This window comes from Euprymna scolopes, chromosome 5 (genome assembly GCF_053919585.1).
Source record: "Euprymna scolopes isolate OS-2025 chromosome 5, ASM5391958v1, whole genome shotgun sequence".
NCBI lineage: Eukaryota > Metazoa > Mollusca > Cephalopoda > Sepiida > Sepiolidae > Euprymna > Euprymna scolopes.
The window spans coordinates 2,295,680-2,318,780 of record NC_136486.1 but is presented as its reverse complement, the minus strand read 5'-3'; the positions used below and the strand labels follow the sequence as shown (position 1 = coordinate 2,318,780).

The 23,101-nt window shown below is 30.7% G+C and overlaps 1 protein-coding gene across 4 annotated transcripts in view; it reads right to left on the bottom strand.

Moving 5' to 3' along the window:
• Window positions 1–23,101, bottom strand: part of LOC145276689 (SAP30-binding protein-like) — a 58,654-nt gene that overhangs the window by 13,581 nt on the left and 21,972 nt on the right. For all 4 annotated transcript variants that reach the window (XM_080127870.1, XM_080127869.1, XM_080127872.1 and 1 more), the window contains exons 3-8: window positions 20,729–20,771; window positions 18,901–18,989; window positions 15,758–15,849; window positions 13,498–13,558; window positions 10,709–10,760; window positions 4,764–4,822 (exon numbers count right to left, since the gene is read on the bottom strand). In XM_080127870.1, coding sequence (XP_079983996.1) covers window positions 4,764–4,822; window positions 10,709–10,760; window positions 13,498–13,558; window positions 15,758–15,849; window positions 18,901–18,989; window positions 20,729–20,771 — 396 coding nt within the window. The remainder of the gene's footprint in view (window positions 1–4,763; window positions 4,823–10,708; window positions 10,761–13,497; window positions 13,559–15,757; window positions 15,850–18,900; window positions 18,990–20,728; window positions 20,772–23,101) is intronic.

The window sequence follows — 23,101 nt, the reverse complement described above, 5'->3', positions numbered from 1 at the left end:
GTGGTCAACTCAAATATACATGTGTTAAGGCCTGAAACTGCACCGTTATCCATTTATACAGGAATTCGGCGCCCCAGGGACTCAAGAGGTCAAAAATGCCCCAAAATTACCAAAAAGGAAGGGATTTTTTTTTAAGACACTTATATATAGCTTACCAAGGAACTTTGTTTGGTGAGGAGCTTGCTACTTAGACTTAGCGTTATTGTTAGGGCTAAAGAAGGCTTTAAGAGGAGGAGGCTTGCCACTCATACCTAGGGTTAGAGGTAGAATTAAGGGAGTTTTTTTTTTTTTTGTTTTGATTTTTTAAGAAGGCGTTTGACCACCATATTTATGGTTAGTGGGTCATAATTATTGGCTTTTGAAAATGCTTAGCCTTAGATTTTGGACATCAAATTACTTTTCAATATGAAATTTATTTTTGTTTGTCGTAATTTATGTTAAGGGGTGTGAAACTTAAGAATTACGACAAATAGACAAAAATAAATTTCATTTAAAACAAGCGACGTCACGAACAGAAAATGTGACATTTGGAAAACTTAAGTATTTTTGCCCACTTATTTAAAATATATTGGAAGTGTGGGGGGGGGGGTACTGCTCGCACACGTGAAGCAAAAAAAACAATCATATTTCACATTTTTGTTTTTTGGGGTTTTTTAAAACAAAACACTGTTTAATGCACCGTTATAAACGAATGCAATGGATAAAAGTGCACATGTTACATATTTGTTTTTCAATTATATTTTTAAAATTTGCCCCAAAATAACATCGGGTTGCTTCAAAATTATATATTCTGACAACCGACTAGCTCTAGTTAAGCTAATTATGTTCTGATAATATGAGCTCCAACTAAATATGTAAGAACATTTTTTTATATTCATATTTTCATTTTTTTTAATTTTTAATTCGTTCTGGAATAAAAAACAAAACAAAAATGTTTGCTTACTGTAAAGTAATTAATATCAGCGATAGTATTACTGTCAGTAATACTATCGCTGATATTGCTGCTGTTGCTTCTACAGGTCGTTTTTAGATACTTTTTAAAAATAGAATGATTTTTTTTTCCAGTTATCATGATTTTAAATTGCTTGGTACCACAAGAGAAAGCCAGTTACATTTTTATTTTTAATGGATAAATGTACTAAAAACATTGATATATTTAACAGTGGGTGTCCGAAGAAATTATTTTTTTTTTAATTTTCCAAACTCGTCATGTTGAAGTCTTTTTTTAACACAACAAAAAAATGAGTTGTCAAAAGAATTTCGAACAACCGAATCTATTAAAAGTGATATCTCTTCTAGTTAATTTCCAAATTTCATGATGAAATTCTTAAGAGAAACGTGGTACGACCACTTACAAATGGGGGGGGGGGGGTCATTACAAAATTTTACCGAAAACGTTGTTTTATGATGCTAACATTTTTATCACTTTATTTGCTTAAAACTCTTAAAATATATAATGTACATTATTATTTATCAATTTATTTGAAAGTATATTCATTTTCGAACAAAATGTTGGTATTTTGAGGACAAAAGATGCTTTAGTTTTTAAAATATGACGATTTTAGAAGAACCCCCTTGAAATCTGTGATTATCCAAAGCATTTTTATCGTCCGTGTGCATTGCTAATTTTATCATTCATTACTACGAGCAGTGGAAAATTTTGCTTTAAACAAAATCAAATAAAAAAAAATACAATTAAAAGAATTGTTTTGGCATTGGAAAATAGACACAGATTTTGAGATTTCAATACCTCCCAAATTTTCAATTTTTCCAATTCCTGGTTCCAATTAATCATCTTAACACTAATATATATACCGTATAGTTTGGTATGTAAGGCGACCGTCAGATAAGACGAGGTGCAAAATTGGAGCAAATTTTCATAAATTTATCATATATCAGTTGTATAAGACTGCTGAATCATAAAACCATGTTTTTTTGTTTTTTTTATTGCATTTTCACCCCAAACAAGGCACATTGCCACTTTGATGTAGGGGGCTACTATCAGGGACATAAGTTACAGGGATACTGTGTAGGAAGTTGGGCAGCAAGATGTCGGTTCATGTTACACTTGAACTTCTGCATGTCAGTACAGTCGGGGAAGCAGGAACCCGGAAGGGAATTCCAAAGTCTAGCTGTTCTGGGGAAGAAACTACTGGAGTAGAAGGCTCTCTTGCATCTAGGGATCTCTACTGTGAAGGGGTGGGATTTAGCTGTTTGTCAGGGATTTACGTCGAGGGGGCACAAGTGCTTGCAGTTTGTCAGAGCATTCACCATTAAAGTACTTGTAGAACAGGCAGAGGGATGCTACATTTCGTCAATGTAACAGCGGCTGAAGTTTAGCTGACAGTTCAGGACCTATCAGATTGGCGACTCTCTTTTGAACCTTGTCTAGGAGCGAGAGACTAATGGCAGATGCACCAGCCCAAATATGACAAAAATACTCCATACATGGGTGAATGATGGCCTTATAGAGGTATAGGATACTTTCAGGCATTAATAGATTTCTAGAGAGAACCCAGCTTCTTCGCAGCGGTCCTGGCAATGTTCTCAATGTAATTGTTCCAACTCATGTTTCCTGTGAACGTTAGGCCGAGGAGTTTAAAAGATGTACTTTCAGATAAAGTCATTTGCCATTGTTCTTGGCGGTAGGGAAGGTTTCTTGTAATATTTGAAGGAAACAAGTTTAGTCTTGGGAGCATTGAAGGTGACCATCCATTTTTGTCCCCATTCCACTACGGATCGGAGGTCTTCCTCTAGTGTTTCTGCCATTTCTTTAGATATGTGTTCATTTGTTTTCCTATCATGTCTGTTATAGAGCTTGGTGTTGTCAGCATACATACCCATCTCACAGACAATTTTGTCAGGGAGGTAATTTATGAATATTAGGAATAACAGAGGTTCAAGAATAGACCCCCTGAGGCACTCCCGCATTTATATCATATTGTTTAGATGTACGACCGTCAAGGACAACCTGGATTTTTCTCTTACCCAAGAAGGATCTAATTGTTATGTGTTCTTCCAGTGATGCCGTATGATCTGATTTTCTTGAGAAGCCCCTCATGCCATATCCTGTCAAAAGCCTTAGATATATCTAGAGCTACCGCTCTACTCTCCCTCGCTTTGTCCAGTGACTGGTATGCTAGTTTAGCCTAGGCTAGAGATTGCAACACCTGGTATCTTATGAAATATTGGTTTTTAAATATGATTTTTAACTTCAAGGGTTGTCTTATATGCTGAAATACGATTATATATATAATATATATACACACTTATATGCTGAAATACGATTATATATATAATATATATACACACTTATATGCTGAAATACGATTATATATATAATATATATACACACTTATATGCTGAAATACGATTATATATATAATATATATACACACTTATATGCTGAAATACGATTATATATATAATATATATACACACTTATATGCTGAAATACGATTATATATATAATATATATACACACTTATATGCTGAAATACGATTATATATATAATATATATATACACACTTATATGCTGAAATACGATTATATATATAATATATATATACACACTTATATGCTGAAATACGATTATATATATAATATATATATACACACTTATATGCTGAAATACGATTATATATATAATATATATACACACTTATATGCTGAAATACGATTATATATATAATATATATACACACTTATATGCTGAAATACGATTATATATATAATATATATACACACTTATATGCTGAAATACGATTATATATATAATATATATACACACTTATATGCTGAAATACGATTATATATATAATATATATACACACTTATATGCTGAAATACGATTATATATATAATATATATACACACTTATATGCTGAAATACGATTATATATATAATATATATACACACTTATATGCTGAAATACGATTATATATATAATATATATACACACTTATATGCTGAAATACGATTATATATATAATATATATACACACTTATATGCTGAAATACGATTATATATATAATATATATACACACTTATATGCTGAAATACGATTATATATATAATATATATACACACTTATATGCTGAAATACGATTATATATATAATATATATACACACTTATATGCTGAAATACGATTATATATATAATATATATACACACTTATATGCTGAAATACGATTATATATATAATATATATACACACTTATATGCTGAAATACGATTATATATATAATATATATACACACTTATATGCTGAAATACGATTATATATATAATATATATACACACTTATATGCTGAAATATGATTATATATATAATATATATACACACTTATATGCTGAAATACGATTATATATATAATATATACACACACTTATATGCTGAAATACGATTATATATATAATATATATACACACACGTTTCATTTGATTTATTTTGGAAAGATCCCTAGATGCTGAAAAGAGTCTTCCAATGTGAAAGTTTCTTCTCTTGAACTGATAGACTTTGGAATTCCCTGCCTTTTCCTGCTCATACTAACATGCCGAAATTTAAATGTAATACAATCAGACATCTTGTTGCTCCATTCCTTACATAATTCCACTGTAGACATGGTTCCAAATTGTAGTGCCTTACATCAAATTGGCTATGAGCATTGTTTCAAGCGAATAAGAATTAACAAAAGAAAAAAAGAAAAAAGTGTTCTCAACCTTTTTTAGTAAAAGATTTCAAGTATTTAAACTTACTTTTGTGCGTTCTTTTCTTTCTTTTTCACGTTTTTCCATATCTAATTTCTGCATTTTATCTAAAAGAAAACAAATCAATTAAAAAACATCTTTTACCAAATATTCGAAAACTCTTTGGTGCATCGTTAGAGTGAACATGTTTTATTACTCATTCAAATCATCTAACGGTAATGTTTACAAGATTTATTAAATAAAATTATTTAACGGTAATGTTTACAAGATTTATTAAATAAAATTATTTAACGGTAATGTTTACAAGATTTATTAAAAAAAATCATTTAACGGTAATGTTTACAAGATTTATTAAATAAAATCATTTAACGGTAATGTTTACAAGATTTATTAAAAAAAATCATTTAACGGTAATGTTTACAAGATTTATTAAATAAAATCATTTAACGGTAATGTTTACAAGATTTATTAAATAAAATCATTTAACGGTAATGTTTACAAGATTTATTAAATAAAATCATTTAACGGTAATGTTTACAAGATTTATTAAATAAAATCATTTAATGGTAATGTTTACAAGATTTATTAAATAAAATCATTTAATGGTAATGTTTACAAGATTTATTAAATAAAATTATTTAACGGTAATGTTTACAAGATTTATTAAAAAAAATCATCTAACGGTAATGTTTACAAGATTTATTAAATAAAATTATTTAACGGTAATGTTTACAAGATTTATTAAATAAAATCATTTAACGGTAATGTTTACAAGATTTATTAAATAAAATTATTTAACGGTAATGTTTACAAGATTTATTAAATAAAATTATTTAACGGTAATGTTTACAAGATTTATTAAATAAAATCATTTAATGGTAATGTTTACAAGATTTATTAAATAAAATCATTTAATGGTAATGTTTACGAAATTTATTAAATAAAATCATTTAACGGTAATGCTTACAAGATTTATTAAATAAAATCATTTAACGGTAATGTTTACAAGATTTATTAAATAAAATCATTTAATGGTAATGTTTACAAGATTTATTAAATAAAATCATTTAATGGTAATGTTTACGAAATTTATTAAATAAAATCATTTAATGGTAATGTTTACGAAATTTATTAAATAAAATCATTTAACGGTAATGCTTACAAGATTTATTAAATAAAATCATTTAACGGTAATGTTTACAAGATTTATTAAATAAAATCATTTAACGGTAATGCTTACAAGATTTATTAAATAAAATCATTTAACGGTAATGTTTACAAGATTTATTAAATAAAATCATTTAACGGTAATGTTTACAAGATTTATTAAATAAAATCATTTAATGGTAATGTTTACGAAATTTATTAAATAAAATCATTTAATGGTAATGTTTACGAAATTTATTAAATAAAATCATTTAATGGTAATGTTTACAAGATTTATTAAATAAAATCATTTAATGGTAATGTTTACGAAATTTATTAAATAAAATCATTTAATGGTAATGTTTACGAAATTTATTAAATAAAATCATTTAATGGTAATGTTTACAAGATTTATTAAATAAAATCATTTAATGGTAATGTTTACAAGATTTATTAAATAAAATCATTTAACGGTAATGTTTACAAGATTTATTAAATAAAATCATTTAACGGTAATGTTTACAAGATTTATTAAATAAAATCATTTAATGGTAATGTTTACAAGATTTATTAAATAAAATCATTTAATGGTAATGTTTACAAGATTTATTAAATAAAATCATTTAACGGTAATGTTTACAAGATTTATTAAATAAAAATCATTTAATGGTAATGTTTACAAGATTTATTAAATAAAATCATTTAATGGTAATGTTTACAAGATTTATTAAATAAAATCATTTAATGGTAATGTTTACAAGATTTATTAAATAAAATCATTCAGCTGTAAAAATGGAGAGGACATCAGATCAAGTTACACCATCACTACAAGAGCACACGCTATTTTCATCAGTTTAGAAGGATGAAATGACCGATAATTGCCTAAAAAAATCTGCATCCTAAAACTTGCAAAATTTTTAAAATGTTGGTAGTTTGGTTGAGGTGGATGAAATAGCAAGTATTTTTAATGCTCTTAATAGAATTAAATAAATAGGAAAAATTTATTTCTTACTTCATTATATATACAATTTACTTTTTATGTATTTAATAATATTTAACAAAAAACAAAAAAACAAAAAAAACGAGTTGATTAGGGAATCTTAAGTAAGATGCGCCTGCCCCCAGTGAGTTTGTGGATTATGGTGAGTGAGAACTCTAGTTATGATTAGCATTGACCTACCAAAGATGCGGTGACGAGGATTGTCAGACCCCCTTTCCAATTTTTGAGTGGTTTTGCGCCTAATATTTTGTTGTGTTGTACTTTTCAAGAAAAATAAAAAATATATAACTTAAAGCTAAAAAGTTTGTTTTTTTTAAATAAAACATTAAAATTAAAAATGTTGTAACTTTAATATTAACTTTGATTAAGTGATGTTTTTTATACACCATATCTATTTTTTGAATATAAATGTTCTGTTTAATCAAACATTTTTTTGGGGGGGGGCACTTGTCCCCATGAAACAACAAAAAATAAAGAAAGATTTACATGATGTACATACTCGTGATGGAAAAGACATTGTATCCCAACAATCACATAAATTGATCAAATAGTTTTATTTTTAAATAAAAAACAAAAAATGTTAAGGCTAAGGCTAACCAAAGAGTAACTGCCTCGCGATGTAATTTGGAAATCTGTCACAAGAAAAAAAGCATTTGTCCCCATGAAAAACAAAAATAAAAAAACTGTATAATGTGTGTACTAATGACATAAAAATACCATCATCAAAAATCATGTAAATTGGTCAGTTTTATTTTTATAAAGAAAATCATTTTAAGCGAATTTGAGTTTTGCCAATTACCCCCCCCCCACCTCTCCATGTAAATTATGGCTTTTTAAAAAATCTTGCAAGTTTAAATTATTTCAAGTCATCTCCCTTTTTTCCTTCAATCTGTTTTCAAAATTGCTCATACTTTAGCCATAAAATTTGATTTTCTTATCTATATATCTATAAAAGTGAGAATATGCGTGTGTGAGGATACTTCTCAACCTATATACTCAACGAGTTTTTAATCTACAGACTTGAAATTTGGTATATAAGGTATTCAGACATGTGGAAAACTTTTTAATCAGTTTTCATCTGAAAAAAGGGATGCTAAGGGGTCAAAATTTAAAAATTGGTACTGGGGGGGGGGGTTATAGGATTTTTATCTGTTTGTCAACTGTTTCACGACTCTGCATGTGCGAATCGTTCACATTATGTTAAGATTAAGTAGATTTGAAAACACTTTTTAAAGATAGGGACAAGCTGACATAATGGTTATCGTACTTGACTCAGTCTTTGAGCTTTACTTTCGATCTTAGTTTGAGTATTTTTTTTTTTACTTACAAGTAGTAAACTGTTTAGAAAAAACTTAATACTCGCACAAGTTTCAGTTTATTTCCGTTTTTCTACTTTGTTTTTTAAAAGAAATTTAATGTCATTTTTTTTTTTTTTATTACATTTTCACCCCAAACAAGGCACATTGCCACTCAGGTGTAGGGGGCTACTATCAGGGTCAGCAACTGCTGGGGCACTATGTAGGGATTTGGGTAGCAAGATGTCGGTTCACGTTGCACTTGAACTTCTGCATGTCAGTAAAGTTAGGGAAGCAGGATCCTGGAATGGAATTCTAGAGTCTAGCGGTTCTGGGGAAGAAACTACTGGAGTAGAAAGATCTTTTACATCTAGGGATCTCTACTGTATGGGGGTGGGATTTAGCTGCCTGTCGGGTTTGTCGAGGGTGTCTACGTCGTGAGGGTACAAGTGCCTGCAGTTCGTCAGAGCATTCACCATTAAAATACTTGTAGAACAAGCAGAGGGATGCAACGTTTCGTCGATGGGACAGAGGCTGAAGCTTAGATGCCAGTTGAGGGCCTATCAGATTGGCGACTCTTTTTTTAACCTTGTCTAGGAGCGAGAGACTAGTAGTAGACGCACCAGCCCAGATGTGACAACAATACTCCATACATGGGCGAATGGTGGCCTTATAGAGATACAGGATACGTTCAGGTGTCAGTAGTTTTCTAGCACGGGAGAGAGAGCCTACCTTTTTTGCAGCGGCCCTGGCAATGTTTTCAATATAATTGTTCCAGCTCATGTTTTCTGTGAACGTTAGGCTAAGCAGTTTGAAAGATGTACTCTAAGACAGAGAGACACTGGCCATTGCTATTGGTGGCAGAGAAGGTTTCTTGTAGTTATTGAAGGAAACAAGTTTGGTCTTTGCAGCATTGAATGTGACCATCCATTTATGTCCCCATTCCACTACAGATTGGAGGTCATCCTCTAGTGTTTTTGCCATTTCTTTAGATATGTGTTCATTTGTTTTCCTGTCATGCCTGTTATAGAGTGTAGTGTCATCAGCATATATACCCATCTCAGAGGCAGTTTTGTCGGGGAGGTCATTAATAAATATCAGGAACAATAGAGGTCCAAGAATAGACCCCTGAGGCACTCCCGCATTTATATTGCACTGCTTAGATGTTCGACCGTCAAGGACAACCTGGATTTTTCTCTTATCTAAGAAGGATTTAATTATGCTAAGTATTCTACCAGTGATACCGTATTATTTAATTTTCCTGAGGAAACCCTTGTGCCATACCCTGTCAAAAGCCTTAGATATATCTAGAGCTACCGCTCTGCCCTTCCCCGCTTTAATACCGAGCAATGCTGGGTACATCTTCTGGTTTAAAAATAAAATTACTTGATCAATTTATGTGATTTTTGGTGTATGATATTTTCATTTTATTAGGAGTACATATATATCATACAGATTTTTTTTTTTTTTTTTTTCAGGAGGGGTGATTCTGGACAAGCACCCATTGTTTTTTTTTTTGTTAAACAAAGGTTTTATACTAACAAAGTATTTTGGTTAATAATTCAGTCAACAAAACAATTTTGAACCATGTTTATATCTCCCGATGAAGATTAAAATCAAGAAATATATGCTAATAAAACTTATGCCTAGAATCCTTACTGAAATTTTGAACAAAATCCACTAAACAAGTCTGTGAATCTTATGGGATCTTCACAAGAAAACTGAAATTCAGGAAATCTCATTTAATTATTGTTAAATAAGTACAAACAAAATTATGCACAAATGATAAATATTTTAATTTTCGGTGCTTGTCCAAAATTCTCCCTATACAAAAATAAAATAAAGATTTTCATGACAAAAAGAAGATATTCTATTCCAACAATCACATAAACGGATCAAATAGTTTTTTTTAAATAAAAAACACAAAAAAAATGTTAAAGCTGATCAAAGAGCAACTGCCTTACAATATAATTATGAAATCTGTCATAAGAAACAAGGGAGATAACTCAACATAATTCAAACTTGCAAGATTTCTATTATAATGTTGACAAAGTTCTATTAATCACTTAAAAAGTAGTTTTATTTTTATAAATAAAACTACTTGATTAATTTACATGTGTTTTGAAATGCAATAATTTCTTTGTGTCACGGGTACATATTTCATACAAATTTTTCTTATTTTTTTTAATATAGGAGGAATTTTGAACAAACACTTTTCAAATTACATTCATATTATTTCCGCTAACAAATTTCTAAAGAAACTGAAATATTGGAAATAGTTATTAATTGATGTTAAAATCTGATCAAAATAGGAGATAGTTGAATTTCCACAATGGGCCTCTCGCCTCTCTTTGTATAAGACTAAATTAAATATAGCCCACATTACCCACCTTTAAACCCAGCAGATGTGTTCCAAAAGATATAATTTAGATCAGAGTTTACAGTACAAAAAACATATAAATATACCAAACTTTAATTATGTAGAGATAATACAGTTTTTAGTATAAATATATGAAAAAATAAATAAATAAAAATAAATATATGATACTTACCTAAAGAATCGTATAATGATTCAGAACCCCACACTAAAGGATCAAAAATTTCCTATAAGACAAAAAATAAATCACATGATGAAGAGTTCAAATTTTATGTTTTCGAGAAAAGAAAAATTGATCCATGAATCAAAACTATATACAGGTTTCCCATTTCATTTACTTAGACAACATAAATTGGCAAGCAGTAATACTGCTGCTAATTCAATCCTCTAAATTTGGAGTTGTATGTAATCTCTCGATTATGAGACAACTTCTTGTCTGGTTTTCAACTCTGCAACACAATTTAGTCGTAATCAAACCAAAACTATAAAAAGTGTAAAATAAAACAAAATTCTTAACATCTCATTAAAAAACATTTTACTTATAAAATTAAATCCATCACAATGCATTTTGGTTTCTTTGCATGGAAATGCCAGTTTCATTTTTTGTGAATTGAAAAACATTTCTTTGAAATGAATTACTTTGTGACATTTTGAAATTTGGAATGAATTTGAGAGCACTTAAACTGTCAAATAAAAATTCATTTCTGATTTTATAATTATTAGCAAATCCACACGTATTAAATATTTGAAAGTTTCCGATTAAGATTTGCATCAAAGAATTTTATAGCAATTTAAATATTAACTTGATAACAAAATTAATAACCGTTAAATGACAGACTAATATTTAAAGTTTATTTCAGCCATAGGTTCCATTTTACAAATTAAAAGAAAACATGTGTCACATTAAAGAAGCTCCCTTTTGGGGGAAGCTGGGGCCTCTACATTAATAAACCTTGTGCCTAACTGTGCTTGTGGGGAGGCAAGAAAGAAATGTGTTATTATTGAAAAAAAAAACAAAAAAAACCTAAAAAACACAGCTTCAGTAACTATTGTCAATCAGGTAGGATTCAAGGCAAGAGGAAGAGTTGTTTATAATATTCAACCAAGTCAAATCAAACTGAGACCCGAGATTCAAAAGGTCAAATCCAAAAGAACTCGTCATCTTTATGATACTATCGCCTCCCCGGGAGGGTTACTTGGTTGAGAAACGTCTTGGGAACGCAACCAGCTCCTCGGGGAATAAACGATATCCAACGACAGGCACATGTTGGAAACATCAACAAAAAACGGGCCGATATGTCATATGTCTGGCATAGGTTGCTTGTTGTGTGTTCATTGCGTCGGTACAGGCAGCTTTCTGTTGTCGCATTAATGGGAGGAACCGCAAGCTGAAATCGAACACTTGTACAAAAATAGCAAACAAATGCATTTTTATAAAAAATATATTATTTATTTAACAGTTAACAAGTAGGAAGCATATTTAGTTGCCAAACTACTATGTCCCGCGCGTGCGGGGTGCAAGCTTCAACTGTTTTTACAATACAATCATATTTCAATTCTCGCTTTCTTCATTGAAAGAGAGAGAAATAGTGTGAATGAGAGAAATAGAGAAAGAAAGAGAGAGAGAGAGCGAGAGAGAGAGAGAATGAGAGAGGGACATGAAAAGAGAGAAGAAAGGAGTGAATGAGAGAAATAGAACAAGAGAGAGAAATATGCGTTTTACGCAATATTTTATCAAATTATAATGTCAACATAGTTTAACTTTTGTGGTGCACTGGACTCATAAGCACCTGCCAATCTTCGTGTGCCGACAGTTTTAACTTTTAAAAAAAATGTGTCCGCACTGAAATGTGTGTGTGTGTTTGCCTCCACATAAGTGCAGGCCAAGTTAGGCATAAGGTTCATTAATGTAGAAGCCCCCCAGCTCCCTCTAAAGGGGCTATATCATTGTGTCCCATCTTAACAAAATTAAACAATGTTCAAACGTAATGAATGAATGTCTCTTTCTTTCATTCCCTTTCTCTTTTTCTTTCGTTCACTCTTTTTCAATGAAGAACTGAATTATAATTGTATTGTTTTTAAACAGTTGAGGCGTTGGACTTCGTCGAAAGCAAACATATAGCAGTTTGGTCTGGTCACAAGTGACAACGAACGTGGGTCGACAATCACCTAAGTTCAATATGCTCCTCCAGTGTTAAATAAAAGAATATTTTTATAAAAATGCCTTAGTTCACTATTTATACAAGCGTTTTATCTGCAGCAACAGCACTCATTTCAGGAAAACGGTCCTTGCCATTTAATGCCAACGATGGAAATGCTGCCTGTAACAACGCAACGAAGACTAAAGAAGTGATCCATACCAGCCAGTTATAGCCGATGCCATCTTGATCCATTGATGTTTCTATCATGACATCGTTTGATATCATTTATTCCCCTGGGGAGTCCGTTGCCATTCCCAGGACGTTTCTCAAGTAAGTAATTCTCCCCAGTAAACAAATATGAGATATAAGAAACTACAGATTGTTGTGAATTTTAATTTTTACTGTTGCCACATCTGGGCGGGAGCTGCTTGGCACGCCCTATCCTGCATGTTTTCCAAGATGGCAACCAACATGCCTGACAAAGGTCAATGATTACATTGCCCAAAACATTGCACAAATAACTCAAGATGATAACAATAGTCCAATCAAAACAATATTAACAAAAAAGATGTTTTTTTATTAACATGCCAAGCATGAGTGAAAAATTTACTTTCACTTTGACTAATGTTTGTGCAAAATTTTTAAAAAATCCAAGGCATAGTTATTGAGAAAAGTGCGAACAGATGAACAGGAGTAAATTACTAGGTCCAATCCCTCCTTTGTTGGGAGAATCTTTAGGAAAATAACAAAAAAATAAAGAAATGAAGAAAATGTCAAAATAACAATTTTCATTGAAAGCAATAAAAGGAGTTAAAAAACTTACTGGCGGATAATTCGTTCCCTTTTCGTTGATTTGACAAAATTCAATTAATTTCTCATAAATACTGCAATAAAAAAAACATTTAATAAAATGTTAATACTTAATATTTTTTATAGTAAAAAAAAAGTGTTTATAAATGTCTTAAATATTAGATTAGTAAACTTGTTACTATATAAAACAGGTGGTTAAAAAAAACAGAAAAAAAAAACAGGAAATGTAAGTTCAGTCAGTGTTAATTTTCTGAACTAGAAGTTAAGAATACTAGACTGATTTCTACAAGTGGATATGACATCGTATGGTGAGAGTGAGAGAGAATAGTTTCTTGTTTTTTTAAATTTGATAATGCTAGCATGAAGAGTTAGAAATTATTTAAACTGATTTTTGGAGTCCGAATCTAAGATTTGCTCCCTCATATTACATTCTTGGGTTATTGTTAAATACAGACAAGTAAACCCACTAGTATATAAAACGATTCGTTAAAAAAGACAGAAATGAAAGTTTGGGAGGCCAAAGTGGAGTGTTGCAACTGATATCTTTAATTTCCCTAGATATCAGTTGCTCAGCCACCAGGATCCTTTTCTGAGTCATTACGGGTCGCAACCCACGGCCAACAGGTGGCCCCTTTGAGAGGCTTTTACTCTCTGCAGGGGGACAGTCGGTATTCTAATGCCCCACCGACGGGGTTGGGAAGTAGGGAAGAAAGAAAAAAAAAAGGGGAGGGGAAGGGGAAAGGGGCTGTTGTTTTTGTTTTTGCAGAACACAATTAAGTTTTACAAAAGAGAAAAAAAAACAGAAATTTAGTGTAGGTGCATTTCATTTCAGGAAGCCACTAGACAGCCCAATCTGGTAGTACCAGACATTAGTGTTTGAATGAGATTATATATATATATTGAACAGCAGGAATGATTCTTGTTTGTTTTTCTTGCAATCCATTTTTTTCCATCTGACGGGCTAAAGTTTGAACGTTCTGTTCAAGTGTAAAAGGATATTTACCATAGTTGCAAACGTTTTTAACTTCCATGAGTCGTCTTCAGGCAAGTGATGAAATTAAAAATTATGTTTGGCAAATTTATCGAAAAATCGTTTAAAATCATTAAAAGTACTTAAGTGTGCTTTCCCTCTCATATTGAGCCTGACAGATGGTCGGTTTGTTCATATGAATGAGCAGGATTTCAATGATTAGGAGGCGTAGGTTACAATGTGAGACGCTTAAAATGGCAGTGTTTTTTGTTTATATATCCTTTTCTTTTCCATGTTTAAGCTTAACCATATTACTTTCATTTTTGGGGTGTCATGTGCTACAAGGGGTTCGTAGATAGAACTGTGATGACAACAGGTGACATGTTAGCCATCGAGATATACAGGTTCTAGTCATGCTGATGTAAGAGTTGTTTTTGAAGACACATTCTCTTATAGGACATTTTAAAACATACACGATGTTGCTAGTTTTTAGTAAATTGTCGTCAGGTGTAGAATTATTGCTTATTTGTAATTGAGTTGCTTTAAATTTTTATAACAAATGATAAATCGAAGTTTAGAATTTTTGTTCAATGGTGGAAATGTGTTTATATACTATTTTTTTTTCATCGATTTTATAATTAGTGTACGTTCTTATTTTTTATTACTATCATTATTATTATATTTATTATTATCATTTTGTTTTCCTTTGAAGATTGTAATGTTGGGTATGGGGCAGTAAAACCAGCTGCCAACATTGCCCTGCTTTTTATTGAAACCAACCGAGAGCTCTTTTTAGTATCCTCGCTGTTCCCTTAAGTGCAAGTGTTTTTGTTATGGCGACTAAAATGTGTTTAATTTGTTGATCAACGATATAATTTGGGAAGTTGTTATTAATCATTTTTATGTCAGAGTGTGCCTTATAAAATATTTTGTTAGTGGATATATATATTACAAACACATTGATAACTACAGACGAGATACAGTCTGTAGAGCTAAGACAGGTGTCTTCATGGAGTCATCTTGAGAATTTAGTCACAACTAAACTAGCCTTTACTAAAATAATGTGAGAAATGAACATAGCAAGGGAAATAACTGTTTAAGACTCATAAAGAGTTATGTCCCTTTCCTGATAATGTAAACTTACCATATATTTTATTGCTTAAAATTGTATTTCTTTTGGATAAAAACTTCCAAACACTTATCTTTTTTAACCAACCGACAATTCACATAAAAAAATGAAAACACAAAGTAAACATTTCAACAACACATTAGAATTTATATACAAAATCTCAAATAGAAATACCTGGGATTCCTAAAATCTTTTCGTTGCTGTATTGCTTGACTTAAATTGTGACCTTCTTGTTTTGAATTAATGTAGTAGTTTGCAATTTTCTCCTGGAAAAAAAAAAAAAAAAAAAAATTAAATAAAAATATTGTCTAGATTTTAATAATTATTAAAGTCGGAGAAAAAAAAAAAAATTTAAATCAGTTTTGTTTGTGGAAATTTTACCTCTAATTATACACACACATACTAGCAGGCCGCCTGTCATTGCCCGGTTGTAAAATACGCTTTAATATGATGACTCGTGCACCACCACTGAGAATCAAAACTAAAACATTTATCTTGTGATTTACTTTTTCCTTTGACGTTAATGCCTCAGCTATGAAGATATGTTTGCTGCAAGGCTAAAAATTAAAATATGAATCAATAGCCATTACGTTATGCATGCATATTCGTAATGCCATCGTTCAACCTTCACCTGGCAAATTCCATTTTTTCAATTTTCATACTTTTGCACAGATTTTCCCCTGCTAATACCCTATATATTAAGTTTCATGTCTGTAGACCAAAAACTGACAGGAGTTTGTTAGGCAAAACTTTTTAAACAAATATATATACGAATACATAAAAATATATAGAAAGAGTTTTGTGTTTACGATAACCTTTTTACGCAAATATTACGCAAGTATAAATCATGTAGAATATTTGCATGAATATAATTACACGTAATAGTTAACTAAACATGATCATCCCATAAAAAAACAAAAAAAATACTAATAGGGAATTAATTAAAATGAATGTTTAAAAGAATATGCAAATTAGATCTTTCGCAGATGAATGCAATTCCACGACCCATATATAACAAAGTTCTATTTTCTTCTTAAATAAATAGAAAAAAGGGTTTTTAATATGAATATCAATACATAAAATAAAAATTATAGTATAGATAGATATTAGGTTGATGTGAAAGTTCTTGCAAAATTTTTATTTTCAATATCAACTGATGTATTTTCAAACAAGTTTTCATAATAATACCTTTACTTTATATATCATTTTAAAGAGTGCTTTTTGCTCTATCTAATCGTTTAAATTACTATTGCTTTAAAAACATTGAGTCTTCTTTCCAGAATGTTGAATACAAGATAAAAAAAAATCAAATTTGCACAATTCTCTTATTTCAATTCAAGCTAGGCTGAAAAGCCGCTGAAACAGCTTGTGATACCAATGAAGTGTTTGGCCCAGGAATCGCTACTAAATATGGTGGTTTAGGAAATTTTGTGGCGGTGACCAGAGTCTTGAAGATAATGAGCATAGTGGTTGGGCATTAGATGTTGACAATGATCAATTAAGAGCCTGAGTCAAAGCCAATCCACACACAACTGTTCGAAAACTTCTGAATTGGACATAATGTATACAACAATTTCCAACCTCTTGAGAAAGATTGGAAAGACTAAAAAAAAAAAATTGATGAACGGGTGTTTCACAAATTGAACAGCAACCAAAAGAAACGTCGTTATGAAGTGTCATGTTCCTTTTTTTTTATGCAACAAGAACGACCCGTTTGTCGACTGGGTTGTGACTTGCAACGAAAAGTGGGTTTTTTATAACAACCAGCGATGCTCAGCTCAGCAGTTAGATGCGGACGAAGCTCCACAACATTTCCTACAGCCAAAGTTGCATCAAAAAGAAGGTCATGCTAACTGTTTGGTGGTATATTCAACCAGTTTTATCCACTAGTTTTTTGGAAGCAGGCAAAACCATTACGGTGAAGTACTGTCAATAAATGGATGAAATGCATCAGAAACTCCAACAACAGTCAGCATTAGTCAACAGAAAAGGCCTCTTCTCCTGACCATGCCCAGGTTTTAAAACTCTGCCTCATTCCCAATACTCTTCAGACCTCTAACTTACCATCACTTTTTCAAGCATCTCGACAACTTTCTGCATGAGAAATGCATAACAAACCTAAGCAATATCAAAAACGCTTTCAGCAACTTCATCGCCATCAGAACGCAATATTTTTTCATTACTGACATACACTTGTTTTGCATTGGCAAAATTGTGTCGATTCTGATGGTGCTTATTTCGATTGATAAATTTTCGTTTGAGCTGAGATATGTTCATCTGAATTTAAAAGTTAAAAACTGCAAGGACTTTCTTGTCAATCTTATATATGTACTTTTTATTTGTTTTACATTTCTATGTCGCTACACATTCATGAACATGTTTCGGTCAATTAGTTATAAGTGACTAGTGACCTCTTCAGGCGACATTGGTTATACAAAAGTAAAGTCCATAATCTTGCTCTAGTTCGGTATTAAGCAATCTTGTATAAACCTTGTTAAAACTTCATATATATATATATATATATATATATATATATATATATATTTATTTATGTTGTTTTAAGAAAGAAAAACCGAAGAATTTATAAAATGGTGATCAACGTTTCGTCCCTATTGCAGGGGACATCATCAGGATATCAAAAAGGAAAAATGCAGAAGATATCCTGATGATGTCCCCTGCAATAGGGACGAAACGTTGATCACTATTTTATAAATTCTTTGGTTTTTCTTTCTCAAAACAACATAACATCAACCATCGCTGATATTTTTATTTTATTTTTACTCATATATATATATATATATATATATATATATATATATATACACACACATACTCGGGTTTTTTTATATTCAAAAGTAATGGACTAATGAATTCAACGAGGTTGTTAGATAGTGCTCAATAAAAAGAGCTGATAATACTTGTTTATTGTTATATAAACATGCTCACATCCCGCTGCTACAAATAGCCACTTGTTTCAATCAAACAACAGATATCATCAGGCAGCGACTTGACTATTCAAAAGTTCAACGAATAAAGATTATTCATTGAACTTTTGAATAGTCAAGTCGCTGCCTGATGATTGTAGCAGCGGGATGTGAGCATGTTTATATAACAATAAACAAGTATATATATATAAGGTTTGAGGAAAAAGAAGAGATACAGGTTATAATCGAGATATAGAGAAGAATAAACTGAGATCTAGAAATTACAAGATACAGATTGCAATCATCATATTGTGAATGTAAAGAGGTTGATTTTTCAACATGTATCACAGAAATGAAAAAATAACCCACAAAATCTAAAATGGTTTGATTTACCTGCAACGATCGAGAACATCGTCCAGCTGGTTCGGGTGGTATCTGGATATCCTCAGCTAACATATTTTGTACACTCCGCGATAAAGAAGCTTTAAATAGAAAAAAAAAATGAATAACAATGTGACTTACACATTTTTTTATTTACTGCTGTCTCTACTTGGTGTTTTTTTTTTTTTACATAGACAAGTTGAAAGTTATATTTAAATGCTTCAAAATTTCTATTAGATTTGCAAGAGTCGATGTAATTCAATATTTTAGTTAACTATTAAGCAATGATTAAAATGGCCAACATCATCATCAGCATCATATTCAGTTGAATGACCATTTTACATGTTGGCATGTGTTGGACAGCTTTCAGAAACTGACTTCCAAACTAAGATATCTTTTTTTTTACTCAGGTTTAACTCTAACAAGGTATATCACCACTTGGACGAAAGGAGCTACTATTTGGGATCATGTAAGGAAAGATTAACAAGATGTTGGTTTACATTACATTTAAACTTCTGCATATCAGACAGGCAGTGAAGCATGTAGCAGGAAGGGAATTACAAAGTCCAGCTGTTTAAGGAAAGAAACTATTAGAGTAGAATGCTTTCTTGCATTTAAGGACCTCAACAGTGAAGGGGTATGATTTTGTTGCTAAGTGGGTTTGTTAGAGATATGTACGTTGAGGGAGCACAAGTGCAATGAGTTATGACTTGTTTACAAACCAAAATGCATTCTTGATGATTTAATTTTGTAAGATTTTAATAACTTTACATTGTTGCATAAAGTTAATAAAAAATCAAGCTTGAATATCTCCCCACCCCCCAAAAAAAACAAGTTCATTTTTTTTTTTAACTAATGTATTTGTGAATGTGATTAATAAAAAAAAAAAAAAAAAAACATTTTTTATATATTCATAATCGAAGGCCAACATCAATCCAACGACTTTTAGCTCTTCAGACTAATGTCCAACAAACTGAGTTATTTGTCTGGCAAAATATAAAAAAATATCCAATGAATGCTTGTATGACAGATGTTTCTGCTGGCCGACACAGATACATCAGAAAAATAAAAATCAAGATAGTGTGGAAGGAGAACGACAGATAATAGAAGTGATGAATTATTTTATTTTCAAAGTCCATTTTATGATGTGTATATAAAAGAATGACAAAAATGGATTAATGATTTTTATGCTGAATAATGAATAAAACTGATGCAGATGAAAGCTGTTTCTTCCAAAATAATCAAATAATCTATCAAATTAAATATGGAAATTTTTAAAATCCAAAGAAAAATATTTCTTGATAAAAAAAACAATCATATGGAGACTATGAACAATAAAAATAAATGTAAAAATTCATATCAAAACAGATTTAATTATTCGTATTATTTGGATTCTTCGAACTACCGTTCTCATCTTGAGTGTTATTTGCACATTTTAGTTGCTGTAACCTCAGACTTTTTTCCGGTGTATCGTGTCGAATTCTGAAAGATACATGGCATAGTGGATAAAGTACTTGGTAAAATTCAGTTGTAAGTTACACTCTTCTGAGAAATGAAGGTTAAATCGTTGATGTGAGCAACATTCAAAATACAAGTGCAACTTAAGACTTCTATCCAGTCGTGGCTGTCAGAATGAGAGCATGTTACCCCCGTAGATTAAATAAAGGGGTTTGTTCAAAATTCCATGCAGATCTGCAGGTTCACTGAGACACACCTGAAGATCGTCGGAGGTTACATCAATTGAAACATTGTGCAAATAACACCCAAGATGAGACCAGAAGTCCGAAGAATCCAAATAATCCAAATAATCAATGCTTATCTGGAAAATTCACAAACTTACACGCTTGTTCTGGTTTGAGTACTGAATCTTTATCTTGACTTATCTGAAGAAAAAAAAAAATTAAAATTAAAATGTCAAGAAACAAACGATGAATTTGATGTCTATTTAGAATTCAACTTTACTAAAAAACAAAAAAAACAAAAAAAATATGGAAAAATGTTTATGGCATACACACCCATCACAGAACGAAGATGTCATATTCCAAAAATCACATGCATTGATCAAGTAGTTTTATTTTTAATTAAGAAAATCAAATTTAATGAGTATCTGAGAAGTAACTGTCTCACTCGCCATTATGAAATAAAAAAAATGTCAAGAATCATAGGGAGATAACTCAACAATAATTCATATTTACGACCAACGAATTTCCATTAATTGCTTCAAAATGATTTTCTTTATAAAAATAAAACTACTTGATTAATGTACATAATTTTTGGAATATGACATTTCTATTCCGTGATGAGTATATACATCATAAAGATTTTTCTTTAGTTTTTTTTTTTTTTTTTAATTAGGTCGAATTCTATAAAAAAAATGAATTTTGTTTAAAATGTTTGTTTTTAATAAACAGAACAACTGAAAAGGAAATAGTAATATATTTCTAAATCATATTACATTTTTATTTATAATTTTAAAATATATCTTTCATGAAAGGTTGCCTAGAAAATGAAATAAATTCTGTAAGAAAATACATTTAATCTATGCTGGGATGAGGTTTAGGTTTCTTAACTGCTAATAAAATAGAATCGTAATACATAAAATTAAAAAAGCCAGGTCAAGACATATTCATTTCAAAAATAAAGTAAATAAATATTTTGTTCCTTTTCAGTTTGGGATATAGAAAGAAAGAGAAAGAAAGGATAAAAAATAAAAGGAATGTGTCCGTGTACATCGGTGACGGAGTTATGAGTAATCGAGCACAACCAAACCTAACAGCATCCATTTTGCCACCAGAAAAAAAAAAAAAAGAAGGAAAAGACAAAGAGTTGGCAGGCGACATACAGAGAGACAATTTAGCAGCTTATGTGGAGTCTCAAATCACGACAGAACAGCCGAACGAAGGAAATACATGCAAATGTTCTGTGCATCGCATGACACCAAGTATAATACTGAGGAAATCTATACCCCACAACAAATTATACAACAACTAACGCATATTCTTGTATATATTTGTTAAACGCCCTGCCTATAACAACTTTGATTTTTTTTTCTTTTTATCTTACCCTCATATCTATTGTAAAATAAATTTTGTCTATTTTTAGATATTCAATATTGTGTTGGTCTTCGGATTTTTTTTTTTTTTTTTTACAAATGTTCGTCTTTTCATATTTTACTCACGTCTTCTGGAAGAAATCCATCCCCTTTTTGTTCGATATACATGTATGTTAGACCTGAGGATCGATGTCTTCTTTTTATTCTTTTTGTTACGTAACGATCTTCGCTGCTTCTAACAAGGCAGGAGTGTAACAACATACACACACAGAGAATATCAATTCCTTGCACGTTTCAAAAATGCATGAAAATGTAATTTCTAACTATTTTCGACATTTTTACATTTACTATTCAGAGTTTTTAAAATATATTGTCATGGCAAATATTAAAAATTAAATTTTAATGTTTTTGCTAATAAGTAATATATACATATATATACATAACATTTGCCAATCTTGTTCAGATGTGTCCATCTAATTTAGAACTTCTATGCCAAATTCAGGAATCTGTATAGAATTTTGAATAGAACTCTTTATTTAATATTCAGGGGAAGCTTGCTCTTGTTCTCAGGCATTACCAGGTAAGCAGTTCATAATTGTTTTCTAATTCAGCTTGAGTATTTTTTTACTTACTGTTAAGTTTGCAGGTTGAAACAAGTAACGTAGAAAGCAATACAAATGACGACTCAACAAACAAATGTAGATCAAATAAGAAGTGTATTAGGAAAAGATATATTTACAGGATATTTACATAATGGTGTCAAATAAGAGAGTCTTTGCTGGAGAAACATATCTGCTCTCAGCGGCCTTCGGTGGCTTCTGGTGAACACACACTCAGACTAACCGAGTCTTCCTATTTATGTGTAATTACTATCCACATATGCAAATGAATGTGTGCAACCACAACACTTACAAAAAGTGAACTATTTAGAAAAAACATAATACTCGCATACACGTCTCAGTTTCTTTCCGTTTTTCTTATTGTTTTCTTTTTTTACTTAATTTCTTTTTAAAGGAATTAAACGTTACATTCAATATTCATGGCATAATAAAAAAAAAATTTGCATCAATTAAAATATAATATTTGTGCATATCTTATGACCAGGGTCATGCTAATATATATAAAAAGCAAAGATTATATGTACAAGTCTCTCCATATCAG